This window comes from Sus scrofa, chromosome 6 (assembly GCF_000003025.6).
Source record: "Sus scrofa isolate TJ Tabasco breed Duroc chromosome 6, Sscrofa11.1, whole genome shotgun sequence".
NCBI classification, from domain to species: domain Eukaryota; kingdom Metazoa; phylum Chordata; class Mammalia; order Artiodactyla; family Suidae; genus Sus; species Sus scrofa.
In genome coordinates this window covers 67,884,449-67,904,162 of record NC_010448.4, presented here as the reverse complement: position 1 = coordinate 67,904,162, position 19,714 = coordinate 67,884,449, and the positions used below count along the sequence as shown (strand labels likewise).

The 19,714-nt window shown below is 49.9% G+C and overlaps 1 protein-coding gene across 26 annotated transcripts in view; it reads right to left on the bottom strand.

The window, feature by feature from the left end:
* CAMTA1 (calmodulin binding transcription activator 1) overlaps positions 1-19,714 on the bottom strand; it is an 866,060-nt gene that overhangs the window by 567,760 nt on the left and 278,586 nt on the right. For all 26 annotated transcript variants that reach the window (XM_021097504.1, XM_021097510.1, XM_021097514.1 and 23 more), the window contains one exon: positions 13,574-13,641. In XM_021097504.1, coding sequence (XP_020953163.1) covers positions 13,574-13,641 — 68 coding nt within the window. The remainder of the gene's footprint in view (positions 1-13,573; positions 13,642-19,714) is intronic.

The following is a 19,714-nucleotide window of genomic DNA, read 5'->3' as shown; positions in this document are numbered from 1 at the left end:
ACCCTTTGAGCGAGGCCAAGGATCACACCCGCATGCTAGTTGGGTTCATTAACCGCTAAGTCACAACGAGAACTCCTCTGCTATACTTTAACCAAAAAAAAAAAAAAAAATTATTTTACATGTTCACCAAACAGAGGAACAGGAACAGACCAGCCACACAAGGGATGACAACCTGGTTCTGGAGTCACCCGTAACCCCACAGGGGACGGTGACAAGCCTTCTGCACACAGAGCCCAGCCAGCCCCCAGGTCAGGGACAGCCCGTCCCAAAGTGTGGATCCAGTGATTTTTGTGAGTCTGTGACACTGAGGCACGATTGGCACAGGTGTGTGTGTGTGGGCGTGTGTGACTCTGGAAGTGGCCCGGTGTCTGGGGCAGGCCGCACTCCTGGACCGTCTGCCCTCCGCTCTTGCATCCCCACCGTCACATATGCTTTGTGCCTTCCCTTCCTCTAGAATGTTCCTCTCAAGCCTGGAGGTGCTCTGGTCTCCCTGATGCCTCAGCCTGGGCCCCAGCGGCCCCTTTACCGACACATTCAATTCCACCACCATCAAAAAGTTCCTCCGCCTGAAGAATTCTCAAAAAAAAAAAATCTGGCCCCAAATGCCTGCAGACCCCGTGAGGGCAGTGACGGGCTCGCAAAGCAGCCAGTCCAGCCGCTCCTGGGTCACCCCTGCCCTCGGCACGGTCAGGATGCTCGCCCCGCATGCAGCTGCCCAGCCCAGGACTCGGGCTCCACTCTGCCGCCCGCCCCGCCCCAGAGTCACGTCAAACTCAACAGCTCAGTCCACCGTGAGCGCCCCACTGGGCGAGATCAGGGCTGCCCGTTCAGAATTTCCCTCTTCTAGGAAAAGTTTTCCTTTACCCAAAATATTCCATCTTTTTCTTTTCTCCTCTTTTTTTGGCTGCCCCGCAGCATGTGGAATTCCTGGGCCAGGGATCAGACCCAAGCCACAGCTGCAGCAATGCCAGATCCTCAAGCCACCAAGCCAGGCCAGGGACTAAACCTGTATCCCAGCACTCCCAACAACGTCTCGGATCCCACTATGCCACTGCGGGAACGCCCCAACGTCCCAGCTTAGGAAAACACTGAATTAAAAGACGGAAATTTTTTCCAGAAACTTTTTTTCTTACAAAACATATATGAAATGTACAGGAGGGGGAATACAGTCCATAATTATTTACTGTCTTTGTAGGTGGCACATGGTAACTGGACGTATCGTGGTGATCAGTTTGAAATGTATAGAAATGTCTAATCATGAATGTGAGAAAAAGAATGTATACGTGTGTGTGTGACGGGGTCCCCTCGCTGTACAGTAGAAAATGGACAGAACACGGCAAACCAGCTTTGATGGAAAAAATAAAAATCATTTTAAAAAATGAAATAAAAAAAAGAAATATTGAATCAGAATGTTGGGCAGCAGGAACTATCATAATAGTCTAGGTCTGTTACTCTTCAAAAACATACAACCAACTCGTAGAAAATGAATCAGATTTGTGATTGGCAGGGGTGCAGGTTGCAGGAGGGACTGGAGGAAGGCAATCAAAAGTACAAATGTCCAGCCATAAGATCAATAAGTTCCAGAGACGCAATGTACAAGGTGATAAATACAGTTAGCATCACTGTATGTTTTATATGAAAATGGTCAAGAGAATAAATCCTGAGAGTTAGCATCACAAGAAAACTTTGTTTCCATTTCTTTAACTTTGTATCTATTTGACATGATGGATGTTCCCTAAAGTCACTGCGGTGATCACCTCCTGACGTAAGTAAATCAAATCATTAGGCTGCACACCTTGAACTTGCACCGTGCTGATACTTCAGTAAAACTGGAAGAAACAAGAAAATAATGTAGCACTCTTTGCAAAAGCCAGGACATGGAAACAACCTAAGTGTCCATTGACAGAAGAGTGGATCAAGAAGATGTGGTACAGATACACGAAGGAATATTACTCAGCCATTAAAAGGAACAAAATACCAACATTTTTAGCAACATGGATGGACCTAGAAATTATCACGCTACGTGAAGTCAGCCATACAATGAGACACCAACATCAAATGCTTTCACTCACGTGTGGACTCTGAAAAAAGGACACAATGGACTTCCTTGCAGAACAGATGCTGACTCACAGACTTTGGAAGACTGATGGTGTGCAAAGGAGACAGTTTGGGGGGGCGGGGGGATGCACGGGGGTGTGGGATGGAAATCCTATAAAACTGGATTGTGATGATCATTGTTCAACTATAAATGTAATAAATTCATTGAGTGATAAAAAAATGAAATGCAGAGGTCACAAGACTATTTCAGTAAGTTTCGATAAATGTATAACCCAAGTAGTATACACCTCAAACAAAATATAGAACATTTTTATTACCCCAGAAAAAAAAAGAAAGAAAATAATGACTGAAATGGCAAAGTATGTATTGTGTGTGTGCCCGTGTACATGCACATATGTGTGTATGTGGGTGTTGTGCATTTGTACATGTGAACTTATGGATGTAGAGGTGTGTGTGTGCGTGGTGTGTGTTTCTGAGTGTGTGTGACTGTTGTGTGCAGAACCGTATACAGATGTGTTATGTGTGTATACTCTGTGTGTCCATGCTTATCTGTGCATGGTGTCTATACATGTGCCTGTGTGTTGCAAGAATGCGTCACATGCACTTCTGTGTACTTGTGTGTATGTGTGTATATGTGTGTGGGGGTGTTGTGTATTTGTATATGTTGCATACTTAAGTCTATTGTGTAAGCGTGCATGTGTATACTGTGTGTTTCTGAGTGTGTAAATGAGCATTGTGTGCACATACACATACATGAGTGCACACGTGTGTAACGTGTGTCCATGCATGTCTGCACATGTTATACGTATACATGTACTTCTTGTACATGTGTGCACATGTGTGTGTTGTGCATTTGTACATGTGCGTACATGTGGAAACACAAAGCCAACGCTCGTGTGGAAAGTGAGATATGAGGTAGAGTTGGAGAAACAGGAAAGCTTTTTCTTCCTTTGGCTTTGACTTATTTTGAATTTTTTTTTTTTTTTTCCTTTTTAGCCTGCAGCATATGGAGGTTCCCAGGCTAGGAGTGAATCGGAGCTGTAGCTGCCAGTCTACACCACAGCCACAGCCAAGCCAGATCTCAGCCACATCTGCGAACTACACCACAGCTCACAGCAATGCTGGATCCTCAACCCACTGAGCAAGGCCAGGGATCGAACCCACAACCTCATGGTTCCTAGTCGTTATCGTTAACTGCTGAGCCAAGAAGGGAACTCCCTAATTTGAATTTTTTTAAACCCCATAATAAAAGCCTAGAAAATCTAAAAATAGCAAAGATAGTACTACCTCCTAGCCAGGCTGAGAACAGTGGGAGAATTTCCAGCTCAGACTATCCAGCCGATTTGAGAATTACTCATTACCCAGAAAATTATGAATTGCAGAATGGTCTGTTCCGAGAATATGACTTCCGACCTTGCGACGCCGCCAGGCCTGCAGGCAGCCCCTCTCCCTGCAGCGAACACCAGCTTATTAGATCAGATCGATCCAGAGGAAATACCACAGATACCACTCCGGACCAATGACAGAAACACCCGACAACACTAATTTCCCAGATTCAGGCGAGGAGCACGAAGATGCTAAGAATAAACTGGTCTGCGGAGGAAAGGAAATGAGATTAGAGCCGGTGGACTCTGATGGGGCAGGTAAATGCCTGCCCATTTGTGCGAGCACAGTGTCAGCGCCATTTCATCCTCAGAAACTGTCTTTACTGCCAGCTTGTCCCGCTTAGAGATGCCAGCAGGCGTCCCCGGGGCTGGGGTAGGGTGGGGAAGCAGTCTCCAGGCAGGTGCCCGGATGAAAACGCCCTGCCAGGAGACTCAGGCAGTCACAGAAGACAACTTCATGGCCAGGTAGAGACAAAGAGGTCAAGGTGCCCTTGTCAGGGGACCCGTGTGGCATATGGGATGGCCCCACCCCTTCTGCCAACACTAGAAAAGGCTCTGAGCCAGGATGCTGCATTGAAGAGGGTGGGAAAGATGAGCGCTGGGGGTGTGGTGTGGCCAGGGCCTTGCCTTTGCAGTCACACCATCCTGCACCCAAGAAGCGTGTGTGTCTCAGTCATAGGGGTTCCTGGGCCCCGGGTGGCTGTGCATTTAGAAACCTCAGAACTGCATTGTGAGGCACTCCTTTCTGCAGACTGAAAAGGAGAGGTAAGAAAAGTGAGAGAACGAAACCGCAAGTAAGACGGAGAGTGAGCCTAAGAAGAGGAGAGAGGAAGAGAAAACAAGGGAACAGGTCAGCAGGGCCAGGGCGGTGGCCGCCGAGCAAGACAGGGCCCCTTGACATGAAAGACCGAGCATCGTGCCTCTGATCCAGTGACAGCAGAGGGATGACCACAGATATACACCCACAAGGACAGAGCAAAGGGGAAGGGAGACGGGAGCGGGTCAGGGATGTCAGCGCCATCTAGAGAGACAGGCGGCAGATGCAGGGCTGGTAACCTACACAGCAGAAGCAGCTAAAAGCCATGTGCCCTCCACGGGGCACCAGGAAAAACAAGCCAATTTGCCTGCAGAGCCTCTCAAAGACCCCTGGATTGGAAGCATCCATTCAAGAGAAACAGAAGCTTGGAAAGGGTGGAAGGGAGACAGGGGCTACATATCCCACCCCTGGCCTCTGCCCCCATTGGAGACACGTTTATTCTCACAGAAAGGGACCCCAAAAGACTCTGAACTTGGGGACAGTGGAAGAGCTAGATGGGAACCTGGGGGGTTCACTAATTAATGGGGAAATGCAAGCCCTCTCCCTGCCTGCGTCTCAGACCACCAGCAGCCAAGCCCAAAGCCCCAGTCAGCGCAGTGATGGGTCCTTCTCTGCAGAATCCGGATGGTGCCATCTTCAGCCAGCAGCCTCTGGAAGTGCTGAGTTGCAGAAACCCCCAGGGACGAGGCCCCCCGACCCCCCACCTCCTCCCCGAAAAGGGGAGCAGAGATGGCAGAGTGAGAACACACCCTCCTGTCACGGGGAGGGGAGTCCAAAGATAACATCTAAGATGGACAAATTAAGAAACAGCAGAACAAACACATTGAAAAGTCCGAAGGCAAATATCAGAGCTAGAAGAATTGACTGGGGCGCCCCTGGGAAAGAAGATTGAGCTGTAGGGCAGCAGGCTGCGGGTTCTCTTTACAAGTCTTGGAGGACCGTTTGCCCGATTAAACTGCATGCATGCATATTTTTGATAAAAATAAGAAAGAGGTGGGAGCCAGAAGCTGGCAGTGAGACACAAAGGTCCATGCCCCTCTCTCGACTCCCCCCAGGAAGGAGGCCCCAGGCTTGCACTTCTGGAAGCGAGGAGGGGTGGGATGAAAGCTGGCATGGCTGGCAGTGCCATTTCTATAAGCAGCTGAGCACGGCAGAGGACACACAAAGCCCGTGAGCGTGATGAACTCCCGTGCCCACCTGCCTAAGGGCAGCCACTCACAGGCTGTGCAGATGGAAACCTCAAGACAGTGCAGGTCTGCTCTCCAGGGACCAGGGTCCTGGGCAGCCAGTGCCCACTCCTGGGCCGCCTTCGTGTGCACAGAGGGGACCCGGGGAGGGGGCCTCCATCGTCTCCTTCTGCTCAGACATCCTGCATTCTGTAATTCTGGAAAATGCCCTGGAATCTGGGACAGACCCACTTCCATACAGAGGCTGGGGATTTCCTCGCCCGGCAAGACGACCAGACACTTTACCAGGATCCAGGTCACGGCTAATTCCCCGCCTCATCCAACTACAGGACCCCCCAGGGACATGCCTTTGCGGTGGGGGGGGGGGACCTGAGACAGCTGGAGCCCCTCCTGAGCCAGCAGTCACCACTCGCTGCTACCTCTGCTCTTTGGTTAATGATAATAGTTCAGACTTCTTCAAGACTTTGCTCGATGCTTTAGGAAATGCTGAAATGGATGTAACATGACACATCGTTATGTTAATTTGATAGCAGGTCCCCAATTCAGCATAATGCAAAGGTCACCACACCGAAATCATTGCTGACCTGGTTTATTCCTTCTGTTGCAGTTCTGAAGAACAGAGTCCCTGAAATGATCGCGTATAAAGCTGGCCTCCCAAACTCTGTCCCCAGAAAGCACCCACCACACACACACACACACACACAACCGATCCCCAACTCCCCCTACCCCTGCCCTGCTCTGCCTGGCTGGATACAGCTACAGAGGAAGCTCTGAAAATATTTTTCTTGTAATTGCTATAAAATACATATATATAAAACATAAAAATTTCCTGGTTTTTTTGGCCACACCCATGGCACATGGAAGTTCCTGGGCCAGAGACGAAATCTGAGCAGCAGCTGCAACCCATGCCACAGCTTTGGCAATGCTGGAGCCTCTAACCCAGTGCGCCAGGCTGGGGATCCAACCTCCACCTCCCCTCCCCGACCCCAGCTGCTGCAGTTGGGTTCTTTCTTTCTTTCTTTCTTTCTTTCTTTCTTTCTTTCTTTCTTTCTTTCTTTCTTTCTTTCTTTCTTTCTTCTTTCCTTTTTTTTTTTGTCTTTGTCATTTTAGGGCCGCACCCACAACACATGGAAGTTCCCAGGCTAGGGGTCCAATAGGAGCTGTAGCCACTGGCCTACACCAGAGCCATAGCAACATGGGATTAGAGCCGTGTCTGTGACCTACACCACAGCTCATGGCAGTGCAAGATCTTTAACCCACTGAGCAAGGCCAGGGATCGAACCCATGTCCTCATAGATATTAGTGGGGTTCATTAACTACTGAGCCACGACGGGAACTCCTGCAGTTGGATTCTTAACCCACTGCATCACAGCGAGGGGAACTGCAACAGTTTCCGCTTACAGGTGTACGGTTCCCGGGCATTAGGTAACTCACTCTGTTGTGCCACCATCACCACCGTCCAGCTCCAGAACTTTTTCAGCTTCCCAAACTGAAACTCTGTCCCATCAAGCAGTGACCCCCCCACCCCCTGCCCCAGCCCCTGAGGACCCCCTTCTGCTCTTGCCTCCATGCCCTTGGCTGCTCTCAGCATCTCGTACAAGTAGACGCCTACAGGACTCGCCTTTCACTTGGCATCACGTTCTCAGAGCTCACCCGCGTGGCTGCGTGGGTCAGAGCTCCATTCCTCCTTTACTTCTGGGACTTTTTAAGCCAGATGTGAGATCCATGTGAGATCTCGACACAACTGGAGCAATTCTATCCTGGTCTCTCCCCAGGAAGAGGGGCGCCCTTAGACTCTTAAGTCCTGTGACTGTCCCAAAGAGCAGGCACCCTGGGGCTGGTCAAGAGTTCACTCTCGTGTGCCACTTACAGAAAAAGTGTCAAAGCCATGCCACCTGCGCAGGACCAGCCTGGGGCCTCAGGAGGGCGGCTTTCTGGGCAGAGTGCTCTGCCCACACCTGGCATCACCGCCCAGCCCCCTCTGCTGGTCTGCGCAGGTGCAAATGTGCTGTTCTGCCCCAGCCCGCCCACTGTGTGCAGCCCATCAAAGCTGCTGCTCTCCTGTGACCGAGCCCTGCAGGGACAACAGAGACAGCACAGCCCTGCCCTCGGGGAGCTCGCCATCCTCATGGGGAGGCGAGACTTCCATACCTATGGTCACTACATCATCAAATGATTGACGACAAAGAACGTGGGCTGCAGAAGCGGACGACTATGGGCTCCCTGTGCATTGTGTGTCTGGGAGGCTCCCGGGAAGAGGTAGGATCTGGAGGACAGACAGTCTAGGCTGGACGTGGGGCCCTGGAGGTGAGGTCGATGGCCGGGGGAAGGAAAGGAGGGGGCAGGGAGGTGTTGGGAGAGCAGGAAGCAGCCCCCCAGCTGTAGCAGGTACTCGGCAGTGAGGAGGCAAAGAAAAAGCTGGCCGGAGGGAGGCTGAGGCAGGATAAGGACCTTGAACCTAGCACTGGGTGTCGTCTCCTAGGAAATCGCCAAGGTTTTCAAGGAGAACAGTGACGCACAGAAGGTGTGTTTGAGGGAAACCAGTAGGAGGAAAGGAGTCCAGCCTGGAGAGGGAAGGGCTGGAGCTGTGTCGATGACCCAAGCACGATGCAGGTGGCAAGGGCCAAAGCCAGGGGCCGGGAAAGTCAGGATGTGAATTCCAGCCTGAAACACAGGAGAGCTGCTGACTCAGTCCATTCGGCGGACAAAGGAAAAAGAGGAGCCGTGGAGGACAAGGGGAGTGACACGGAGCCTTTACAAGGAGGTGGCTCTTCTGAGGATCAGGGAACTCGGAGAACGGAAACAACACGGAAGTGAGGGCAGGAGAAGAGGAAAGACGGTTTGAGATGGTACGACATCCACGTGCCCAGGAGAGAGGTTCCGACTTGGGGAAGGCCCACAGGGAGTTCACAGTCAGATCCTGGAGTTCGGAGTTCCCGTGGTGGCTCAGCGCTAATGAATCTGACTAGCATCCAAGAGGATGCGGGCCTGATCGTGGCCTTGTTCAGTGGGTTAAGGATCCGCACTGCCGTGAGCTGTGCTGCAGGTCACAGACGCGGCTCAGATCTGGTGCTGCTGGGGCTGTGGCGCAGACCGGCAGCTGCAGCTCCAATTTGACCCCTAGCCTGGGAACTTCCATATGCTATGAGCGCAGCCCTAAAATGACACCCTCCGAAAAACAAACAAACAAACAAACACCTCCTGGAGTTCTTGAAGTCCTGGGAGAGAGAACTTTGAAGGAAAGAGCTGAGGACCTAAGACTCGATCCTGTCACCAGGGTGGGATGGATCCAGGGCAGAAGAAGCAATCGGCCCCGAGGGGTCCCAGAGCTGGGAGAGCAAGACTGGATCTCTCACAGAGCCCCTTGGTCTTCCTGAAACTCACTTTTCCACTCCTTTCTTTCCAGACCTTTCCCTCTAGTTGGCTGTTTTACTGTTTATTGACCAAGAAGCTTTTAGTGTTCATTACAAGAAAATTCTATTACTAGATCTTTAGTGTTTCAGTGTTTAGGTGCTATCTATATAAATCTAACTAATTAATTAGGTAATTAATAGCATTTTCCACCATCCTTCTAATTGATATAGTCGGGATTCCTGCGAAGGAAGTGCGTTCACTTCCATGTTGAGCTATGTGTGTCGCCTTCCACAGAAGGTTACACGTCTCCCAGAAATGATTGGAATTCTGAATCTTGCAGCCCCTGCCTGCGCTCCACTGGGCTCTGCTCTCTGCCCTACAGCGGGGAGGGGGGAGGATGTTTCTCCACATAGCCTGCGACTCAGGGGTTAAATCCAACTCCGGAGGCCAGCAAGGGACCCACCTGGCTGACCTCCCTGAGCCAAGCTCGCCGGCAAAGGGAGGCTGGGTCTCCCGGTGCTTCAGAACTCATGGAGATAGGCAGTGGCAAAGAATAACGGAACCATTTCCAGGGCCCCCCTCAAATTCCACACCCACTATGTGCAGCAGAGGTGTTACAGCAGAGCTAAGGTTGTGGGCTCTTCAGTAAGATGACCCTGGGCTCAATTTCCAGTTCTAACATTTGCTGTGCAGCCTTGGACAGATAACACAACCTCTCTGCATCTCATTGCCCAGGAGAGCTATTGAATGGACTCAAAAGCCCATAGAAATGGCCCAGAGCACAGCACCAGGCCAATCTGTACCTGACAAAAATAGATAAACCCAGGTCTCTTCCTTCACAACGCTCAGCCTCTCTCTCATTTCACAAATATTCATGGAGTACCCACCGTGTGGCCAGCAGCGCTGCCGCCCTGGGGAGACCCTTTGAACCAGCCAGACCCCAAATCCCTCTCCTCGTGGTACTTTCGCTCTGGGGGAGAGGAGGTCAGATAATGAATAAGTGAATCAAACAAATCCCAGGAGAAATGCATGATTTGTCAGATGGTGATAAGCGCCCCAGAGAAACAGAAAACAAGAAAGGAGGAAAGGGATTCTGGCTGGATGTGCGGGGTGCGATTTTAAATCGTGTGTTCAGGGGGAGGCCTCACGGCGAGAGTGACACCGTATCCAGGCCAAAAGGAGGAGCTGGAAGAACATTCTAGACAGAGGGAGGAAGCTCTCCATTCCAAGATTCTAAGATCACCTGCTGGGGTGGGGAGGGTGGCATCTCCTGGGGTCTCCGCATGGTACGACTAGAGTGCTGAGCACACAGCGAGTGCCAAAGAAAGACATCCTGATGGGTGATTTTTCCAGCTGCCGCTTCCAGAAGGTCCCGGGTGCGGATCATACAGGGAGGGCTCTTTCAGCATTTGGCGCTCCAGGGACCCTCCCCCCCACCCTGGGAGCCTCCTTGTAGCACGCCTCATTATGGAACAGGTGAGCGGGGCTCCTGGGACCTTCTCTGTAATTAGGGCAGTGTCTGAGCCAGGGTTCTATTTATAACCCCCAGCCATCAGCAAGCCACGGAGACAAGGAGCCGGTCCCTCTGCAGCTCCTATACCAACATCTATATGTGAGCTGATTCCAACAATTAATTTAATAGGGATGCCTCCGCACAAACAATGTATCATTTTATTAGGAAACTCTATAAATGTCAGTGGTGCAATTCATTTTTATTAATTTTCTAAAATGAAATTAGCGGCGGCGGCGGCGGCGGCAAACAGAAGTTGTATTGCCTTCTCGTTCAGCCGAGTATTGGTGTCATTAATTCCTTAATACCAGGAGGCTGGTTTGTATGAACTCAGCAGTTAACTGCACCAATTAATTTCAATACAAGCGATGGGGGTGGGGGTGGGGAATCCAAACTCGACGCAACAACTAATTTAGGAAGGTCCTTGAACAACCACAGCAACTTTTCCTCCTCCTGGGACAAGAGGCTTTCAAGTGTGAACACGGCTTGGATATTGCAACACTAATAGGAAGGACTGTCTTCACCCTCTGTCTTTAAGAAAGAAATTCGTCCTTCCAAAGCCTGGAGAAATGGCAGCAGGGGCATCCTGAAGTCGAAGCCTCCAGCAGGCCTGGGAGCTGCCCCTGGCGGACGAGAAGGACGATGACGCCCCCGTGCGGGGACCTGGACCCTCACAGCACGTACAGCCAGATGGCAAAGAGCATCTCACTCAATCCTCATGATGACCCTGGGAGGACAGGGTCAACAGTGACCTCTGTTTCATGCATGAAAAAGAAAAAGCGGAGCTTTGCAAGGGGCTAAAATGACAGGCTTAAAGTCACGAAGCAAGTGACTGAGTGACAGGGCCAGGGCTCACCCATGTTCCTCCTCTGTTGCCAGGGGCACCCCTTGTGCCTTGGGAGGGGGTTTAGTGGTTCTCTTTATACTCCCAGAAGTCAAGGGAGTCAGGCATGAGCATGAGTGACACTCAGGTCTCACCAGAAACCCAAATTCAGACTGAAACCCGAGACAGAATCCCCACCCCGAGATGCTCTACTGTTGAGCCATCAGAGGGCGGCTGAGGCTGGACATGGGTCTGCAGAGCTGAAATCAGATGCCTGGCCTGGGACGTGGTCCAAAGAACCTCACTCTCTGGCTAAAGAGAAGCTCTTTCCTTCCACTTAGACTCAAGGAGTGTTTTGCTGAGGAGTGAAGGGCGTGTGGAGAGGCTGGAGGCTGCTTGAGCTGAGAGCTGCTGAGGGGAGTCGGGAGATGGTGCAGAGGCAGAAATCAGACTCCCTCCTACCTTCCACCCAGAAGCACTAGAGCAGCAGGTCTCAAAATGAGGTCTCAGACCAGCCACATCCCAATACCTGGGAACCTGTTAGAAATAACAGGTGCTCAGGCCCCACCCCACACCAGACACACAGGGTCAGAAACTGGGGGTGTGGTTCAGCACGTCCCTTGAACAAGCCCTCCATCTGATTCCCATGCCTGCTCAAGTTTGGGGGTCACTGCCCTGGAAGAGGATGCCCCCAGAAGAAAGGAGAGATGTATGTGCCAGGCTTTCCAAGGTACGGGACACACTATGCTCTCACCAAATAGTAGACTGTACCACTGTTCATTCCCCCTCCCCCACCCTAACAAAGACTGGCCTTCCTGGCCTCATTCTTATTGGGCTTGGCCAAGGGAGCTGCTTTGGCTACTGGATTTGTGAGCAGATGTGACATATGATGCCACGTGATATCCAGGGGTTTTCATTATGCCTGCATGGATTGCCTCTGGCTTTTAAGCCTCTGCCAATCTGCATGACAACCGGACAGGGAAGGGGTGGGGGCGAAGGACAGTTTCCTCACCCTAGGCCCTACAACAAAAAGACACATCGAGTGGTCCTGAACCCAACTCAGAGCCATAGCCAACTCATACACTCATGAACAGCAAATTAAACTGTATTGTTATAAGTCACTTAGTTTGGAGACTCTTTCTTACAAGGCATTATCACATCACAAGCTGACTGATACAGACCATTTGATTTTCTAGCAAGAGAAATCATAGTGCCAGAAGGCTGAGGAGTTAAAGGCATTCAGCATGCAAGGAAAAAGACTCAGAGTCAATCTCTACCCCACCTGGGGATGCAAATCTTGGGAACTAATCTCCCTTTCATTAATATCCTCTGACGTCCATCAAAATGGAAAATTTTGTCTTCGTCTAGTGCATGCTAAGTAAAAACCTAAGTAAAAACCTAAGCCTAATGAAGAAATATTTAAAGAACCTTCTAGACTGAGTCAACATCTTTCCTTCATGGCTCAGAAAGGATGAACAGGTCAAACGGATGGCCAAGAGGGCAGAGGACACACCCCCACCCCTTTCCCGGGTCCCAGTTAACAAACTTGGAGAATCCGATGCTTCTGGACAAAGGGAAACAGACTGGGCTTTCTGCCTCTCAAGTTCGAACCCACAGCCCACTTATCCTGGAAGCTGCACTCGGGCTAACATTGCCCAGGCTCTTAAACACCAGGTCCCATCACCACTAATAGAAAAACTGTGGCAATTGGAAGAGAGAGGCCATGTACTTCCAAGGCTCTAGAATATAACACCCAAAATGAGGAAAAATGAGAGCTGGGGAGGAAGAAGGCGCTGCCTTTAAAATAACCCCTAAATCCCAACTTCCCCATTCTTCACAGAATAACACCACTTGCACGGGCAGAACGCGGTCAGCTGCGTCTTCCCCACAATCTCTATTCCCAGGAGGGGAGCGAGGTTCTGCCTCCGTGGCAGCTGGCAGGTTCACAGATACTGACTGGATAATAAACTGCAAACTTAGCCATTGCTTCTGATTTGGGAGACCTTCTTCCCACCTTCAAGAATACCTTGACTTTCGACGTGTAAAACGGGCTGAGATGAAAGTGGATAGTTAAGGCAGCTTCCGTTTTAGAAAGTCAGTGTCTAGGGGACACGGGTGGCAGGTGAGCACTTTCCCGAAATAAACTTCCCCTGACAGTCGTGCCTGCCAAGCCTTTCCAAAAGCACCCAGCTGAAGGATCCAGTATTAAGCCAACAGGTTAACTCGAAGGCAGCTGCACTGTTTTTAATGTAACCAGTTGCATTCACCCCCCTCCCCCACAGACTTATGCCAACTAGGGAGACCTCAGCGTCCGAAGCTCTCAGGCACAACAGGGCACCTTGAACTTGCTCATGAACAGGCTGGCCCAACCAGGTCATCAATGAAAAATCAATCCATTTACTGTACGTATTTGAAAAACTGCGAGATCGGGGACATTACCTTGTCTTAGGGGAGGTGGTTAGCCATTCTTCGTGTTTCTCAAATGTTATTAAGTAAGCTGCGATTTCCTGAAACAGAAGAATAAAAAGATAACAGTAACAATTAGCCCATGTTGGATCCTGAGAGGTAAGAAGGTTTTTGCTGTTTCCCAGCTGCGGTCCTCTTTTGCGAGGCTGCAACCCCATCTCTGGTGGGAAAACCCTCAACCTGGACTGTGTTTCTGTTTTGATTTGGTTAAAACCTTTCCATTCAACCTGCCACACAACCACAATCAAAGCAGTGGGTTTCAAAAGATGAGTCAGTGGCAAGGAGAAAAGTACTTCTCTGTGGGAGGAAAACATCCGACTGCCCTTCAGCGTCTAAATGCCATTAATTCAAAGGAGGGGGAGCCACATGCCAACAACAGGTGTCCACTCAGGCGAGGTCACACCTGGAAAGTTTAGTCCATCTTCCTCTGAATTTGGACGAATCTTTCCTCATTGTCACAAGACAAGTTGCCTTCTCTCAGCTTGAGCCCCAAACCCCTGAGCCAGATCACATGAAAATTACCAAGAAGAAAAGAAAAAGCCCTATGACAGAGACTGATAACGGAATCGAGGGAGTGCTTCAGAACGAAGAGCAACGTCAGCAGAGTTTAAGGAGAAGACAGAGGAAACGTGGGCACCTCAAGGCAGATTAAATATTTATAAACACAACAACATCACTGCAGATAGAATTACTGCTTTATTAATAATTTCCATCAAAATCCAGTGGGCGACATGCACGTACGTCATGGCTCCAGCTCTGAGGCAGGACATGGCCCATCACTTCCAGCTCCAAACAGATCTGCTAACATGAAATTGGCAGGGACGGTAAGTTAAATGAAAGCTGGACTAGGACACAGATCCCCTGATCCTGGTGATCAGAAGCACTGGGCTGCCACCCTCGACTACCCCAAAACCTCAGGGAAGGGGCCTCGCTTCTCAACTTTCTCGGTGACCGGGGTTCCTGGAGGGCTCCTAGGTGATGGAGCAGCCCGGCCACCTGGAGGCCTGCAGCCCAGCTCTGCGGTCAGCCTCCTCTGGGCTTGGACATAATGGATTTGACACCTTGACCATAGATGCTAAACGTGGCCTTGAAGAAAAAGAAGACACTGTCACAAAAACCAGAGGGGAAATAAAGAAATAATTACATCTATGATTAAAAAAAGAAATAATGAAAATACCCATATATAACTATAAAAAATACTGTTATAATTTCAAAAACAAAACGATAGGGAAGCGGAGCAGGTCTGAGCAGAAACCACCACCCATGCCACGTGGTATGAGGGCGAAGGTGGGGGACAAAGTCTCACGTAACCATGGAAACCATCCATAACCACGAAGTAGCCAGAAACTGGTACCCAGAGCCCAAGCCACCTCAGTCCGGAAGCCTGGGCCTTTTGCCGAGAACCTGGGATGTAAAAACTTATGGCAAAAAATAGCGTTGCCTTGTTGTACAGATTTCCACTGTTAATTGCACCTAAGGGTGCAACGAACCAGCTCATGATTCTCACTCATCCCTGAGACAGATCATATTCCCTTTCCTCTCCTTAGAAGAGGTTTTCCCTAAGGTCTCGCCATAGATAGAGAGCTTTGGGGGGAGAAGCCTCTTCAGCCCAATTGCCTGGCTTCCCTCTCTTTCCCCAAAGCTCCACCAAGCCAGGGCTCCAAGGACGGCAAGTGGAAACAGATCGGGCCATGCCTCTTTCACAGAGCAGGAAACTGAAGCACAGAGAAGGGGAGGGACTTGGCCAAGGTCACGTGTTTGGGGCTGAGCCAAGCTGAGACCTGAGACACCCCCCGCCCCCAGGCATGATGAATTTTCCCCACTTGCTTGTTGCCTCTCAAACTCCAGTCCCAGGAAATTCATAGAATGCCCAAACCAAAAGAGAGTATGTCCCAGAGAAGCAAAAACTGGGCCTCAAAACAAAATCATGTACACAACGTTCACAGCAGCCACTGTTCACAATCACCAAAAAGTTGGAAGAACCCCAGGTGTCTGTCAATAGAAAGATGGATAAACAGAATGCGGTCGGTGATCCAGCCACAAAAAGGAAGGAAGCTCTGGCACAGGATACAACATGGATGAGGATGAACCCTGAAAATGTGCTGATGAAAGAAGCCAGTCATGCAAGGCTGCGTGTTGTGTGAGCCCATTGATGGGAAATGTCCAGAACAAGCAAATCCATGGAGACAGAAGACAGGCTGGTGGTTGCCAAGGGCTGGACCAAGAGGGCTGTGGGGAATGACGGCTAATGGGCGTGGGGCTCCTTTTGAGGGGATGAAAGTGTCTGGAATTAGACAGTGGGGAAGGCTATACAACATTGAGAATATACTGAACACCATTGATGGTAAACGTCACGCTGTGTGTATTTCACCACAATAAAAAGGAACTAGAAGAGAGTGTGGCCCCGGGATGAAGAAGATACCAAGCTTCCCTTCCTGCAAGGTTGGACCCTGAACCCCCGGGGCCACCCCACATGCCTGCAAGCCTCCCTCAGCTCCCTGGCTCCCTTGGCTACTCTCTTCCTGGGTCCTGAGCACTGCATCAATGCTGAGAAGAACAACTCCACTGTCAAGATGAAGGACTTCACTGCAGGATCCAAAGCAAAGACTGTCCAGCTTGCAGGTTTTAAATGTGTAGTTTGCCCTTTGGATGTTCAAATAGAAAAACTGCTGCCAAGGTAGGATGTCTGTGTGTGGCAAGGGCTCGGGGAACAGGGTGTAATAGAATCCCACAGGGCCCTGGTATCTTTTTGGCATCGGGATCAGTCCCTGCAGACCAGGGAGGCGGGTGGTCCCCTCCCCAAGGCACTAACCAAGCTCCACCCAGAAGGACAGCATGGGCAGGACTGGCTGGCATCATTGCCTGGCCACCTGCTCTGTCGCCGTGAATCTCTGCCATCCAAAATCATGCTGATTGCTCGTCATCCGGTTACCAGGTGGGGCTGGTCCTGTCTGCCCCCAGGTGATGGGTCTGACAGAGGACTGTGAAGCCCATCTTGGTGGTGAGCCAGCTCAGGCCACTGAGGCTCAGGGTCCTCCTTGGAGGCTATAACTCCCGGGACTGGGGGCGGGGTGGGAATGCATTGTGCCAATCTGGCTTTTCTTGCCCACTCCCACCTGAGCCTCCATGTACTGATTCTTCCCCCATAACCTGCCGGCTTTGCTCATAGTCCACCTCCTCCAGGAAGTCTTCCCTGCTGTCTCACTCCACAGGGAACTACAGCTTCTGGAGCCTTCTCGGCAGTGGTTGCCCTACCCCTGGGCTCCTAGTGCACCATGCTTTCCTGATGGTCATCCCTTCCCAGTTTTGCGGTGTCCTGGGAGGGTCTGAATCTCAGTTCCCAATCACTGCAGAGCCCTGAGCAGGTCCTATATCCGAAGATGACTGCTGACACATAGAGCTTGAGTGAAGGAACGAGTGACAAGTTCTCTTCTAAAGGATGTGGACAGAAAGAGCTCATGTCTTGCTACAAGCTGGGGGGTTGTGGGGGTGAGCAAAAAAAAAAAAAAAGGTGTGGTTTCCATTAAGGATCAATGCCCAACATGACGAAGCTTTACAGAATTGTTCTGCTAAGCACTCCACATTCAGAAAGGCGGCAGCTGGCCAGCCCATCCGCACCAGGGCAGCACTGTCCAGCCACAAATGCAAGCCATGGGTGTGATTTTAAAATGTCTAGAATCTATATTTTTTAAAGGAAAAAGAAACAGGAGAAATTAATTTTAATAATATACTTTCCAATGGTATTTTCTATTTTAGCCCGATATGTCCACAATGTTATGATGTCACAATTTTTTTAAAAAGCAGTCCTGAGTTATTTCACTTTTTTTTCATACTAAGTTTTCAAACCCCAGGGTGTTTTTTTCCATTCCTGGGCCATTCAATTTGCAGCAGCCGTATTTCAGCTGCTGGACAGCCACCTGCAGCTGCCATATTGGACAGAGCAGCTCCAGACATGAGAATTACAGGAGGCTGTAGAACACAGTATGCCTTCTGGAGCCAAGCCCTCTGCATCCACAGGGTTGAGGTGTAGCCCAGACGTGAGTGAAGACGCAGCCACAGCAAGGGTTTCCTTTGAAACGAGGCTCATTGCCCCACTGGTCCCCCTGAGAGGCGAGGAGCCAGGTCTTGCCCCTTGGTGGGGGGAGGGGGGTGGGATGCACCTGTGCCTCTTCGGAAGAGAATACAGGCAGGAATCTCAAAGAAGCTGAATTCATCTCCACCTCTCAGCCTGAGCTGGCTCTCATTTCCATTCCCTCTCCAGAAGGAGCCATCCACTGAGGACACCCCACAGAATCATCTAGTCCAGAGAACCCAGCTTCCCCTCCAGCCATTTCCCCTAAAGCAGCTCTCAGAAAAAGGATCGGTCCCTCCCAGGACTTCCATCCATTCTTCCTGGTACAGGCCATTCTGGATCTGAGGGTCCAATGTCAGGTGAGACAGAAAAGTCAGTTTTGAGGGGTTTCTAGTGCTTGTTGGGACAAATTAAACAAAGGTCTACCTTGTTTTTATTCTCCTGAGTCCAAGCAATGAAAATATCTGTGTTCTACACAGTCTTAGATATTGTGCACGTGCACACACACAAAATAGATCTTTCAACAAAGGGATAATTTTTTAAAGTTTGTTTTTTTATGAGAGTTCTGCACAAGGGTATTATCTGTAAGGGACCGAAGCTGAGGTGGGGGGTAGAAAAAAAAAGGCAGGACTCTTCTAGCAGCTGGCCCCAGCATCTGCTAGAGCCACAAAATGCAATTATATTACTCCCAAACGAGAAGTAAAAATATCTTGTTTCCAACACTCTTGGTTTTAAGACTCATACTTAATGTCCTCTGGGTATTTCTGTGGTGCCAGATCTCTGTGTTATGTACTTTATTAGGATGTGTGAATGTCATATTAATGACTTCTAACCAACATGTTTACGGTGGAAGCAAATTTTCCCAGAACCCGCCACTCGCTGCACTTTACAAAAGAAAATAATTGGCCTTAATTTAAATAAATAGCCATTCCATCCCCTGCCCCCAGGGGCATTCCTCAAGCTGCTCTTTCCAGGGCACCCCATGCATGAAGCTGGTGGGTCTCCTCCTCCATGGTAAATACCTCAATCCTGGTCCAAGAGTGCCACACTCCCTCTTCACACAGCCTGCCCGAACAATGTACTTCCTGAGAGCGCAGATGGCCAAGCCAACACCCGCCATGGGACACTCCAGGTCCCCCCCCCACACACACACAGATCAAAACCCACACCCCAAATCATGCTTTTGAAATGGCCAGTTCTTGGGAAATAAGCCAGTCGCAAAATGACACTACTGTGTGATTCCACTTAAGTGAGATATCTAGATTAGCCAAGTCCTTAGAGACAGAAAATAGAATGGTGGTTGCCAGGGACTGGGGGGAGGAGGCAATGGGGGGGTTAATATTTAGTGGGTGCAGAGTTTCAGATTCGCGAGATGAAAAGAGTTCTGAAGACAAAAGTTAGTGACTGCACAACAATATGAAGGGACTCACTATCCACGAACGCCACAGTTTTAAATCATTAAGGGAGTTAAATTTTATTGTGTGTATTTTAGGACAATAAAAAAAACTTTCAAAAAATAAAAAAGAACAAAATGAATGGCTCTTATTCTACACAGCATATAGAATAAAGTGGTTTGTATTTTTAGTTATATAAAAGGCAGCATAGCTCTACTCTGACAATTTATGTGGGTAGCCATGATTAAGATCTCCAGGATCCAAGGGTGTCTGGAGGACTTTCCAGACATGGTAAGCAGCAATTCAGGATAAGCCCCTAGCAGCCCCGACTTATGAAATAAAGCCTGGCTCAGTGGCCGTCTGTTATTTAGACGTGGCAAAGCATTCTCATGACCATCAAAGTGCCAATCAGAGCAGGAACCATGAGCGATCATAAAAACAGTCCGAGAAAGAGTCCATGAAGAGGCACTTCCTCCGGTCTTTCCTTCATTTCATTATCCACTCATGGGTTCAATCATTTGATGAATTATTGAGCACCTACTAGATGCCAGGCACAACGTGAAGCCCTCATGATACAAAGACGTATGAGTTATGGTCCTGGGAAATACAACTGGGAAGACAGACAGAGCGGCAGAATCCAGGGCTACT